Source organism: Myotis yumanensis, unplaced genomic scaffold (genome assembly GCF_028538775.1).
Source record: "Myotis yumanensis isolate MYYU_CA2020_CCGP unplaced genomic scaffold, mMyoYum1.0.hap1 SCAF_16, whole genome shotgun sequence".
Classification (NCBI taxonomy): domain Eukaryota; kingdom Metazoa; phylum Chordata; class Mammalia; order Chiroptera; family Vespertilionidae; genus Myotis; species Myotis yumanensis.
The window spans coordinates 15889340-15902761 of record NW_027223767.1 but is presented as its reverse complement, the minus strand read 5'-3'; the positions used below and the strand labels follow the sequence as shown (position 1 = coordinate 15902761).

The window sequence follows — 13422 nt, the reverse complement described above, 5'->3', positions numbered from 1 at the left end:
CAAGGTGGCTCATCTCCCCCTCCCCTAGGCAGGCTGCCCAGACCTATGCCAAGGAGCATTCTTTGTTGCTGGGCATGGGGTGGTGAGGCCTCCCCTCTCTAGCAAAGGGTTTGACTTTGTCACCTCCAGCCCCAGCATTGAGTCCTGAGGGCCCCAGCCCAGACAAACGAAGATCTTAACCCACGGGGTGGCCAGGCCCATCCAAACAAGTCTTCCTAAAGTCAGAAGCCCAAGTAAGATTCCTCAGGACCCAGCTGTGGGAGGTTGGTGACCCCCAGCTAGGTTACAGACCACATGGGGTGCGCACACCATGGGTACCCAGGGAGGCACAAATGGGGAAACCAGGATAGACTGGGCCTCTGACTGGGACCTCACAGGTTCTCCCAGAAGGAGTGGAACTTGGTGCAGCCTTTCCAGAGACCTGTTTACCCACAGGAGCCCTAACCTGAAACCTATTCTCACACCCTTTGACTGAGCAATGCATGGCTGGGAACATATCTCAGGAAACCAGCAGAGATGCCTACAAGCATATACGGTTGATTGCCGAACTGTATTACAAAGATGTACGTCACATAAATATTTATTTATAATAAATAAAAGGGATAGATGAAATAAGTTATATACTCATACGATGTACTACTATCAAGCCAATTTTTAAAAATCAGAGTTTTGAAGGGCAGTTAATAAACTGGGAATATGCATAATTTTTAAAATCTTCACCTGAGAATATGTTTATTGATTTTAGAGAGGGGGGAAGGAAGAGAGAAAGGGAGAAACATTGATCTGCTGCCTCCCACATATGCCCCAATTGGGGATCGAACCTGCAACCTAAGTATGTGCCCTGACTGGGAATTGAACCCACAACCTTTTTTTGGTGTGTTGGGATGATGCTCCAGCCAACTGAGACACCTGGCTGGGGTTAACACTTTTTTTAAGTTGAAAATGTAATACATATACATAGCTTACAAATGTCCAATAATACCAAAGAGTATAGGCCCTACCCTCTAGCTTCCTCCTAGAGACAACTTCTGTTATTAATTTCTTTCTGGATGTATTACACACACATACACACATTTTTTAAACAAATGGTATCATTTTATGATCCTGTTCTGCACCTTAAATCTTTAAAAATCTAACGATAGGTCTTGGAGATCTTTGCATGCTAGCACATAAAACCAGTCAGTTCTTCCTTACAGCTGTGAACGAGTCATTGTGTGTATATATATATATACATATATATTATTTAACCAGCCTGCTGCTGATGGCCACTGAGTCAGTTTCCTGTGTGTTTTGCTGTTATGATGTTGCAATGGATGTCTTTGCATATGTGTCTGCCCTCGTGTATTTGTAAATCTGCATGCTAGTTATTAATTTTGATAGGTAGTAACTAATATTATGAGTTATATTATGATATCATTCATTAATTTAACGAATATTTAATGAGTGTCTCTGCTCTGTGCTGGGTGCTGTTTGCTACATGTGGCTGAATTTTAAGCTGTAGAGTAATCAAAGGTGGATACCAAATTCCATATTCAAAATGTACAACAACACATGCAGACACAGATGTATTTATAGGTGAGACGTGGTCCCTGCCTTCTAGGTTCTGGTGGTCTTGGCAGGACACACACGTTTGTGCACAGGTGGGCTGCAGTAACACTTCCAGATTCAGTGCAGTCTAAGTGGCCAGCATGGTCTTTGGCACATAGTAGGTGCCCTAGAGCTATGCGCTGAATGAATGGAGGAGGTTCAGAAAGGCCTCCTGGGGAGATGGCTCTGAGCTCAGCCTTTGGGGTCCAGCAGAGTTATCACCAGAGGCATGGCAGAGGGTAGAGCCCCCAGAAGGACCAAGGTGTGGAGGTGGGAACTCGCACCGTACATGAGGGGGATGCTTTCAGAGTGATGGTCCCAGGAGCTTTTGTTTTCTGTGTATGTGACACTGCAGTGCTGTGTTTCCCCCCAGTCGCGTTCCATTGGCCTCAACCCGCTGTACGTCATGCTCCCCTGCACCCTGAGTGCGTCCTTTGCCTTCATGTTGCCCGTGGCCACCCCACCTAACGCCATCGTGTTTGCCTACGGACACCTCAAGGTTTCTGACATGGTAATGCAGCTGCTTTTATTTACTCCTATCAGCTCTGATGCTTTTGTCATGAGGGAACCAGGATAGACTGGTTTATTAATGACTTGTGATGTCATGTAATTTGGGAATACCACCCAAAGTCCAGCCCTATCCTCATTAATTACATTTATGTGCAGTTTTTCTTCCTTTTTGAAATCATCTCGCATTTCATACTGTCCTGTCTCCTAAAGCTGAGAGGGGGGTGATAGAATCTCCTACCTGGAGGTGCCCGAGACTTAGGAAGAGCCACCAGGGGAGCCCTCACTGAGCACTTGGAAGGGGTGAGGGTGGGGGTGGGGCTCCACATGGCCAAGATGGACTTCACCAACTAGCAAGAACCTGTAAGGACAGGCAGGAGGGACAAGGCTGAGATGGGTTGAGGGGGTGGATACTAATGACAGATTGACCGACAGAGGTGTCTGCAGACATAGAAGTGGGGACAGGGAGAGGCAGTGGCTGGGAGAGATGAGCCTTGGAATCAGATGCAGCTGGAGGAGGAACTCTATTAGGTTTTACCTGGGCTCTATCGCCTCTGCCAGGAGAAGGGGCCGGTCTCAGAGGCGGACAGGCAGGAAGGAGGGTCCTCTCTCAGTCCAGTCGGGTGTGAGTGATCTCAGAGCCTCCACTGGGTATCGTTGGGATTGTGTGGACCAAAAATTCAATTCTGATCCCCAGTGAAACATCTACACAGGGCTTGAAGCAGTGGGTAGTGAGCAAAAACAAAGAACTGGCAACAGAAAGAGCCAGGGAGGTTCTTGAGAAACCAGCTGGTGCTTCAGGGATGCAAATGTTCAGGGTGAGCACAGGCCCTGAAGTCAGACCTGGTCTCCCCCAATATTTCTCTGAGTGGCCTGGGGTGTTGCCTCATGTCCCTCCCTAAGGCCCAGTGTTGCAAATGTTCAAGCAGGCAGACAACCCGCCATCATGCCTGTTTCCCAGGGGTGCCTGAGCACCGATGACACTTACTGGCTATGAAATTGCTCTGTCTGTGGGGTAGGGTGAGCACAGAGCATGACCCAGGGATGGGGCCCAGCAAAGCAGCCTGCAGCCCCTTCTCCAAGAGCACTAGTTCCCAGTGTCCCTTTCACCTCTCTTCTGAATCCCGCTGACTCTTGGCCCTGATCTTCCCCAGGTGAAAACAGGAATAATGATGAACATAATTGGAGTCTTATGTGTGTTTCTGGCGGTCAACACCTGGGGACGGGTCATGTTTGACCTGGACAATTTTCCTGACTGGGCTAATGTGACTCATATTGAGACTTAGGAAGAGCCTCAAGTGCATAACACAGCCCCGCCTTCCTGAAGACTCCCGAAGCTTCTGGCATACCGTACAGCAGAGCTTTGGGGTTGACACCCCAAAGTGACCTGATGATGCCCTCACCCCACAGAGACCCCAGGCCCAGGTCCCAGCTGGGGACAGGTTGTGGAGGGCCGGTTTGGAAATTAAGGGAGCGTCCCAAGACCCAGATGGCTTCCATCTTTCCGGGGTCATGCCTCGAACTCTGGGACAGGCAGCCTGCACACTGGGTTCTGGTGTCCACTTGCTTAGTCTCAGGGTCATCTAAATGGGGATCAGATCCCAGCTTGGGAGGTGAAAAACGACCTTCCAGAGCCTGCACCTCCTGCTGCTGACCTTGGGCTGCCTCGGATCACTCCTGTCACTTGGAAGGGACAACCCAGCCCAGGGACAGAACGTCTGGTCCTGGGAAGCTTCCTGCTGCTGGAGTAAGAGTGGGACTCAGAGCCTCCCGGAACCACCAGGAGGATAATGCCAACACCCAAGGATGAGGAATTTGAACCGATAACTTCCAGATGACATCACCCATGGTACACCACTGGCCTACCAGTTCCCCTCCTTACCTTGCTCCATTGAACTGACAGTTCAGAGCCCTTTCCCCGCTCTCTAAAGCACCTCCTTCAACTCCTAAGTCCCTTTGTTGTCTGGGCCAACATTCACTGGGATCTGGCTGGGCCTTCTGGCACCCCCTATTCTCCCAGGCAGGTCAGCTTGGCTCTTCTGGGAGTTGGTCTTCCTGCCACCCCACTCAGCTGGGATCACACTCCAGGTATGGGCACGATGGCTTCTTTGGGAACACAGTCAGGTATCTAGGTCCTCCCTCACCTGAAGACCCAGAGCGGATACAGCTGTGAATTGCCTAGAGCAGCGTCCCTTCGGAGTTTGTCCTAGATCTAGAGTTCGAGCTCCCCTGGGGAAGACCTTCCCTTTGCTGACTGGCCTTCACAGCCACGCCTGGTGGGGACGGAGCATCGCTGAGAATGAGCAGTGCTTAGTGGTCCCTGAGCAGACAGTCCCTGCCCATGAGTGAACCTGCATGAAATGGCTGGAGCAAAGACCCCAGAATGACGGTGGGAACCCTCAGAACCCCTGTGAGAGAGACGTGAGAGACACCCACCCCCTTGCCCAACAGCCCCGTTTTCTGTCCTTGTGCTGCTTGGAAGAAAGGCCAAAGCAGATAAGTGAGGCCCTCTGATGGCGTCTTTCAGGGCAGGAGAAAGTATGGGAACCCAAGGAAACCTCCTCAAGGGCTGAGCATGTGCCTGGTTCCTTGGTGGGTGGATTCTTGGCCACCACATCTGCCTCCCACAAAAAGGTGCACTGGGTGCTGCCTGTCTGGCATTCGAGGATGGGGAGGGGCAGGCGGATGAATGAACACTTACTCATCACCCACCTCCTGTGTCAGCCTCCCTGGTGCAGCCACCACTTATCTCATTTGACCTTATCTCACCCAACATTTATCTCATCAGTCCTATGAGACAGGCAGTGTTAGTATCCTTGTTTGTCTTTCAAGAACCCTGAGGCTCTGAGAAACCAGCAAGTCATGTGTCCTGTCTCACATCTAGTTAGTTAGTAGCACTTAGGGTTCCAATCTAGGTCTTCAGCCTCCGTGACCACTGCTCCTTCCTCAAGTCATTAAGGGCCTTGGCCTTAGAAGGCCTGGGTAGAAAAGTGAGTGGCCAAGAGCAAGTCCACCCAAGGCCCTGCCACTTCAGGGAAGATCACCCAACAAGAGCCCCTTTCTGCCGCCTCCTCTGAGACGGGCTCAGGACACTGTTGGGGCAGAAAGGGCTGATCTTTGCCCGAAGAAGCAAAGCATTTGATCCATCCTGTCATTTCTGCTCTCTACACGGCTGCTGCGGACGTGTCTGCCACACCAGTCTGAGGGCTCCTGAGGACTTAGCCTGCCTGCTGGTCCAGTGCCAGCTCTGTGACTGACCCAGAGCAGGCCACCATACGTGTCATTGGTAAATAAACAAGTGATTGGTGTGGTCTGTAAGCTGTATGTTTTGTGGTAAAGGGCAAGGTCAGTAAAGGCCATCCAAGGTTCGCATTGAAAGAGGAGTAGGACTGGCCAGGCTGCTGCGGGCATGTGGTGAGGTGGGTGGAGGGCTCTACTGGACTCCATGTGCTCCAGGGATGACAAGCAAGCTGGGTGGGGGCTTCAGGAGAGCAGATCCCACGGCTGGGGAGGCTGACCAAAGGCTGCTTCTATACAACTTCTCTTGAAGTTGATTGGAGTTACACGAACAGTTAGGGCCAGTGCCAATCAGGATTGCTTTTGGTTACAAGTAAGAGAGAAACCCAGTTAACGGTAGCTTAAACCATAAGGGCTTTTAATGTCTACTTAACAAGAAGTCTGGAGGTAGACAGCTGCTGATATTGGTCCAGTCGCTCACTTCGGCCACCAAGGGCTTGGGCTTTGCCATCCACTCTGCCATTCTAAGGGTGTTTTGACTTTCTCTACTCTCATGTTTGACCCTCATGCTACATACACATCTGTATTGAAGGCAGGGAGAAAGAGGTGTGGGGTGGGGGCATGACAGTGTCTGCTTCATCTTTCCCTTTTATTAGGAAAGCAAAAACTTTCTCAGAAGCCCCTACAGACTTCCCTTCATGTCTTATTTGCCAGAACCAGGTCATATGCCCAACCTTAGCCAATCACTGACAAAGGGTAATTGAAATGCTATTGGAATACCATGAGGCTAATTAGGACTCGTCTCTTGGGCTTGGGGAACTGGCCTGTTTCCTGAAATGAAGAGATTTCCACTCACTACAAAACCTGGGTTCTGCTGGAAAAAAGAGGGGGAGCTATTGGGTAGGTGATGTCCACGGTAGGGTGCTAGGACCCTTTCAGGGGAGCCCTTACTCCAGGCTGCCTGAGTGGCTCCCTTTCCATGGGACTCAGTAGAAACATGTGCCTTGGAGGGAGGAGACTACATGGTTGTCTGGTCAAGGGCTTCCCGTCAGCTCTGCTTCCAGTTCCCAAAGGCCAGGACTCCCCAGGAGACCCACTGGATTGGGAGGCTAGAGCCTGAGTCATGAACTGAGCTTGGTCCTGACATCTGACACCAGTCAGTCCACTCTCTGGGCCTCAGTTTCTATCAGGAAGGGGCTGGACCAGAGGATGTGTAAGTGCTGTCTCACCCCCATCTGCTCCTCCATCTGCTTGGGCCAGATGCAGTCCCCATGCTGTCTCATGGGGATTCTGTTGCACAGCCTACCCTGTGCCCATCCGGGTCTTAGCCATTTGCTGAAAACCCTCTCAGACCTTTTCCTAAGGACCTATCTTGCCTCTTACACTTTGTAAAGAGGTTCAACCCAAGTTCTCTCTAAAGCAAGCATGTCAAAGTCAAAGGCTAACAAAGGCCAAATAAACAAGGGGGCTGCGAGTTTGACATGCTTGCTCTAAAGCAGTGGTTCTCAACCTTCCTAATGCCGCGACCCTTTAATACAGTTCCTCATGTTGTGGTGACCCCCAACCATAAAATTATTTTCGTTGCTACTTCATAACTGTAATTTTGCTACTGTTATGAATCGTAATGTAAATATCTGGTATGCAGGGTGTATTTTCATTGTCACAAATTGAACATAAAGCATAGTGATTCATCATAAAAACAATATGTAATTATATATGTGTTTTCCGATGGTCTTAGGTGACTCCTGTGAAAGGGTCATTCGACCCCCAAAGGGGTTGCGACCCACAGGTTGAGAACCGCTGCTCTAAGTCATCTGGATCAGGCATTTGGGCCCAAGGTAGGCTGAACACAGAATCCTAACCAGGACTGATCTCAACTGTGTTTCCAGGAGCCTACACGGATCCTATGCCATCCAAAGATCAGGACCCGGGGTTCCTTCCCCTCTGGTACCCCAAGTGGGATCCTTCCCTGACCCTCTCTGACCTGAGAACTTCCTTAGGGAAAGGTCTGGGCCTCCTCCTGTGGGAGAACCAGGGAGCAGGGCATCTCCTGGGACACGTGAAGTTCTCTCTCCTCCCTCTCATCTCACACACCAACAAAAATAATGGATAGCAAGGTGTTTGCTCTGGACTCCAAGCAGGGAATGATGTCAGTAGCGCAGTCCAATTCTCCAAATCAATACGGACATTCCTGGGTAAGACCCTTAATGGCACATTCCTGTTTGCAGAAATAAAGACCAAATGCTGATCAATTAAAAACCAGACCTTGCATCCTAATCTTACCTAAGAACCCTCTCCCCCTAGTCCCACAGGGTCTTAAAAGCTTTGTCCCCCAACCCACAGGGGAAGCGTCTTTTCATATTAAAAAAAAATATTACATCCGGATGAATCTCCCTCACCATGGGAGGGGTTTTCACATTCCTTCACAGAAAGCTTGTCATTTCAGGCTGAAATCCTTGCAATCAGATCTTCCGTTTCTTTCCCCTGGTGTCGTGATTCAGGGCTCTCGTTCTCACTTCCCAGCCCAAGGAATGTTCTCCTGGATCTTCCTGTCCAAACACCCCCTCCTCCCTCAGAGACACAGGCCGTGACCCCTGGCAGTTCCAGAGCAGCACGTAGACCCTGCTTCCAGCTCCGGAGGGGAGGGGAATACTCAAATTCAATCTCGGAGCACCCTGTTAGCCTATCAAGAAAGTTAAACTAATTTTAAAAAAATAAAATATATATATCGATTTTTCAGAGACAGAGGAACAGAGAGAGATAGATAGTAACATTGATGAGAGAGAAACATCATTGATGGGCTGCCTCCTGCACACCCCCTACTGGGGATGGAGCCTGCAACTCGGGCATGTGCCCTGACCGGGATCAAATGGGTGACCTCTTGGTTCCTGGGTCGATGCTCAACCATTAAGCCACACCCTCTGGGCTTAAACTAATTTTTATATTTAAAAAAATATGAATAGGGTAAAAGAAATGTTAACAGTACAAAGAGTACTGAGACATGGCCCTCCCACTTCAGGCCTGAGGCCTCCATCCCCCAGAGAGACAGGCACCGTCAGCAGTGCCTTCCGCGTCCTCCCAGAGATGCTACCCTCTGCGAGCTTCTGGAATAGGTGCACACCCTCTGCTGCAGACGGGAGCACCATACCCATTTCCTGCCCTTGCTTCCACCGCCCACCCCATGCCCCACACCCCAACCTGCTAAATTTATTCGGGGATCGTTCCATTTCAGGACATGTGAAGTTTGACTAGGGTGTGTTTTGTTTTAATTCAATAAATTTTGTTGTTAAACGGAGCCAGAATTAAATGCAGTTCCTGTGTACAATTCAGTGATGTAGACAACTGTGTCCATTGTGTCAGCAATACCCCATTTCCACCTCCTCCCCTCCCCCCACCCCTGAAAGTTCTGCTGCCCCTTCCAGGAATCTGCACCTTCCCCAGGCAACCACTGTTCTGACTTCTGTTTCCATGGCTTAGTTTTTTTAAAAAATATATATTTTATTGATTTTTTTACAGAGAGGAAGGGAGAGGGGTAGAGAGAGTCAGAAACGTCGATGAGAGAGAAACATCGATCAGCTGCCTCCTGCACACTCCCCACTGGGTATGTGCTCGCAGCCGAGGTACATGTCCTTGACCGGAATTGAAGCTGGGACCCTTGAGTCCGCAGGCCGACGCTCTATCTGAACCAGTTAGGGCTCCATGGCTTAGTTTTGCCCATTAAACCGTCTATGAATGGAACCCTACGGTACATACTCTTTTGTGTGTGATTAACAAAATGCTGTTGAAATCCGTTCCTGTTGTGTTGTGTATCCACTCATTCCTTTTATTATAGTCGCTAAGGAGTGTTCCACTGTATGGATAAGCCGCAATTTGTTTGTTCTCCTTTGATGGGTATTCGGGTTGTTCCAGTTTGGGGCTATTATGAAGAAAGATGTTATTAAATTCTCTGAACAAGTTTCTTTGAGGACACATTTTCTTTTCTCTTGGATGTATGCCCACAAGTAAGCCTCAGTCTTTTTAAGAGCTGCATAGCATTCCATTGTGCGTCTATACCATATAAGAAACAAGTGCGTACTGATAGGCATTTGGGCCTTTTCCAGCCTTTTGCTAATCTATACTAATAAAAGCTTAGGTGGCCCTCACACCCTCGTGTGATGCCTTCATGTCATCACAAGATGGCTACTCCCATGTCGTTACAAGATGGCTGGCAGGGGAGGGCAGTTGTGGGTGATCAGGTTGGCAGGGGAGGGCAGCTGGGGGCGATCGGGCCGGCAGGGAAGCAGTTAGTTGTCGATTGGGCTGGCAGGGGAGTGGTTAGGGGGCGATCAGGCTGGCAGGCAGAAGCAATTAGGGGCAATCAGGCAGGCAGGCAGGCAGGCGAGTGGTTAGGAGCCAGCAGTCTCAGATTGTGAGAGGGATGTCCAACTGCTGGTTTAGGCCTAATCCCGAGGGGTCCCAGATTGGAGAGTGTGCTAGGGTGAGGGACTGTGGCATGGAAGGGTTACAGAATGCTACAGAATGTGCTAAGGGGAGGAAATAAGACATGAGAAATTGAATGTGCTCGGAGGGAGGGGGATGTATGAGGAAGAATTGTGCTGCCAGGATATGAGGATTGTGTATGTGCTGGGAGGAGGGACTGACGTATGGAGGGGGGTTGCAAGGTTAGGAACCATGGAAGAAAAATTGCTAGATTGTCTTAGACCAGTCAGGTGTGACTCTGTTTACCCCCCCTTTGTGCTTATGAACTTTCTGTGAGCTTCTAAGGTAACACTGTTTTGCTATAAAAATCATAATGCACACTTGCTCTTTGCCACATGCCGCGAGGCTTCCCAGAGGGGGAAGGTACGGGCTGTGGTCAGCTGGCCAGCTTAATAAAAGGCTTTCAAATTTAAATTCTGAGTCGGTGGTCTATCTCGTTGAGCCAACCCATAACAGAGAGGGTGCAGGCCGGGCTGAGGGACACCCCACCAGTGCACAAATTTTGTGCACTGGGCCTCTAGTACTATAATTAAACACGTCTGTGTTTGCTTCTGTGTGTGCGTATGTGAGGACAATACTTTCCTAGAATGAAGTGCTGGCTCGAGAAGTGTGTGTATTTACATATGGGACAGATATTGCCAAACTGCTCTCCAAAGATGTAGTGCCAGGATATATTCTCAAGAATTGTGCCTGAGACCTTACTCTCCCACACCCTTAGCAACTCTGTGTGTATCAAACTTCCCAGTCTCTGCTGATAGTTGAAAAATGCCATCTCATGATTTGCAAATAACATTGAACATTTTTCACATATTCATAATCCATTTGTGTATCTTTTTTTGGTAAACTCCCTCTTTTTCTCATTTTTGAGAGTTTTTAAAAGGCCTTTTCTTACTCATTTGTAAGAACTCTTTATATATTAAGGAAATTAGTCATTTGTCTATCACAGGAAGTTATAGTTTATGTTAAGCTCTGGTGAAGCTAGTTACTGTTTATTCATTTTAATTTATTCCCCCTACCTATTCTCACATATTTTTCCATAAGAATTTCTGAATCAGCTTTCTCTAGTTTCAAAAACAACCTGCGTGGCCTTTATCCCTCTGGCTCTCTCTCCTACTACTGTTTCCTTCTCCGTCCAGGATTTCTTACCTCAGCACTATTGGCATTGGGACCTAATAATTCCTTTTTTGTCGGGAGCAGTTCTGTGCACTGGGGGGTATTCAGCAGCATCTTGGCTTCTAGTCACCAGATGCCAATAGCAACCGTGGATCTTCCCACCCCTGGTTGTGACAATGCAAAATATGGGCAGGCAGTGCCAAACATCTGAGGGACTCGCTCCTTAGCTGCACGGCTCTCCTCAGCGTTCCTAGAGCGGGCAGAGCACACTCCTGCCTCCTCTGAATCTCTGCTCCAATGTTCCTTCTCAGCCTATTTCAGACCACAGTTCCCCTGCCTGCCCCACACTCTCTATACTGTTCCTGATGTTCCTTTATTGTGCTTTTTATCTCCTAAAATACTGTAATTTACTCCTTTAGGCCTTTATTTTGTCCGTCTCTCCCCTTCCTTTAAGAGTATAAGTCCCACAAGGGCCAAGATTTTTATCTATTTTGTTCTCTCCTGTGCTGAGAACATACCTGGTACATAGTAGGTGCTCAATAAATATTGAATGAATGAATGAGTTGGAAGAAGAGACTTGTAGGTTGGCTTAGGGGAGAGATGAATCTTGACTCATCCTACACAGTAAAATGGTGTTTTCCATATATTAAAGCTTACTTTTACGTACGTCTTCCTGTACAATTTTAAAGTTTCTTACAAATAAGAAATTCCAAATGATTTTTATAGTAAACTTCTGCCCAGACTGGGTTTTAGTGTTCTTACTAGTGGACTTGGGAAGTGGAACTGCCTGACTTACTTGGGTACGGAATGGCTGTCAGCAGGGTGCCAGGCCCCCGGGGCTTCTCTGGGAGGGTGACCCTGGGGCCTGCAGTGATGTCTGGAGGCCCCTTGTTCCCCACCACCCAGCCCAGAGTTCTTCCTCAGTCTCCTGGGAGGGCCTCTGCTGTGGCTGTCGGAGCCTCCCAAGCATCCTCCCCCCTCCTGCTCCCAAGAGGGCTTACCTGTCCTGGCTGGTTCCCTAATCTGCTGGGAGAGGCTGTGATAGGCACGGTCTGTTCAGTGGAGTAGGGTGTTGGAGGAGAGACCGTTCCTTGGCAGCCTCTGAGAGGATCGAGAATGAGGGCCTTCCTTCCCTGCCTCTGTTTCCCCAGATCCTGGCAGAGGGGCCCCTGCTCCCCACCTCGCACTGCACTCTCGCCCAGGCCTGAGCTGGGAGTGGTGGGGAGATGCAAGGCAGAGGCACAACAATCCTTCGAGGTTCTGAGAACTCTGGGCCAGGCACACACTGGGCACTTTTTGGAGAGGGCTGGCCTTATTTCGTCAGCCATGGATGCCAGTCTCCAGGGTGTCCTTTCCGGCAGTCCCTATGAGGATGCTGTCAGGACCACGCTAGCTGCAGTCCACCCCCAGCCCCCTGACTGTGCCTGAGGCAGCCTCACAAGGGCCTGAAACTGTGACCCAGAGCCACCTGCGGCAGGAAGAAGACCCGTGGAAGCACCCAGCTCCCTCCTCATGTGTAAGTCAACATAAAACAAGATATGCTGGGGAGGCAAGGCCTTAGGTGCTGACTGTTGGTGTACAAAGCGCTGTGTCATGTCTGCCTGGGACCATGGGGGCCCCGGTGGCCCTACTCAGAGCCGAGTCAGGACACGCAGCAGGCAGGTCTGGGCTGTTGGGAGGCTTGGCCAGGGCCCTGCGGCTCCCAGGGCGGCAGGCGGCAGGCCCCATGGGGCCGTGGCAGTGTCCTGCGGTCGGTTCGCCACTTCACATTTATAGCTACAGGCTTCTCAGTTTTCTGTCCCTGGCGGAGGCCTGGCTCTCTGCACCGCAGCTGTGGTGAGCTGGGTGCCTGCCTGAGCGCTGAGCTGAGGGAGGCTCCGAAGTTTCCCACGAACCCCCGCCCAGGGCTGGCCCTGCTCTCTGCCCAGAACCTGGTTTTAGGCTGGAGGAGCTGCTGGATGTGGAGGGTCCCCGGCACCCCTGCCGCACGGGCCTCCATGAGCAGTGGAACCTTGCCAGAGAGCGGGTGCGGCAGGGGTCTCTGGGGCAGAGAGCTGATGGAGCCGGTGAGGGTGAGGGTGAGATTGGAGAGGGGCTTACAGCCAGGGCTGGGTGCCTGGGGGTTGTTACCCGATAAGCAAACAGGAAACATCCAGCTGCTGTTCTGCAATGTGAATCCCTTACCCTGTGGGGTTTCCCGTGCAGCCCCATGCCAGAGCGGCCTCCCCAGCCTCCTGGTGCTCCTCTCAGCAGATGGATGTGTCTCTGTTCAGCACGCAGGGTCCGAGGCTGGGAGAGGTTAGGGAGGGAGGCAAGTTGTCTGAATGCTGGCAGCCTTGGTGGAGCCTGGAGCAGGACCATGAGCCTGACTCCAAAGCCTGTGCCAAGTGGACCCCAACTTTGGTTGAACTTGGGACTGGGGTCCTGCTGGTTTGCCAGAGCCCTGGGAGGAGCAGGGCCTGGCTCCTGGGCACCCAGTGGCAATCTGCCTGCTCTCAG

At 50.4% G+C, this 13422-nt stretch overlaps 1 protein-coding gene across 3 annotated transcripts in view; it reads left to right on the top strand.

Annotated features, from left to right (window-relative positions):
- The window catches only part of SLC13A5 (solute carrier family 13 member 5), a 34835-nt gene that overhangs the window by 17442 nt on the left and 3971 nt on the right, over positions 1-13422 (top strand). The window contains exons 11-12 of one of the 3 annotated variants that reach the window (XM_070393889.1): positions 1961-2098; positions 3249-5399. The exons of 1 other annotated variant lie outside the window; for it this stretch is intronic. In XM_070393889.1, the coding sequence (XP_070249990.1) occupies positions 1961-2098; positions 3249-3380 (270 nt within the window). In that variant the 3' untranslated portion in view covers positions 3381-5399. Of the gene's footprint in view, positions 1-1960; positions 2099-3248; positions 5400-13422 lie in introns of those variants that run through there. One more of the 3 variants, XM_070393890.1, reaches the window with a different exon arrangement.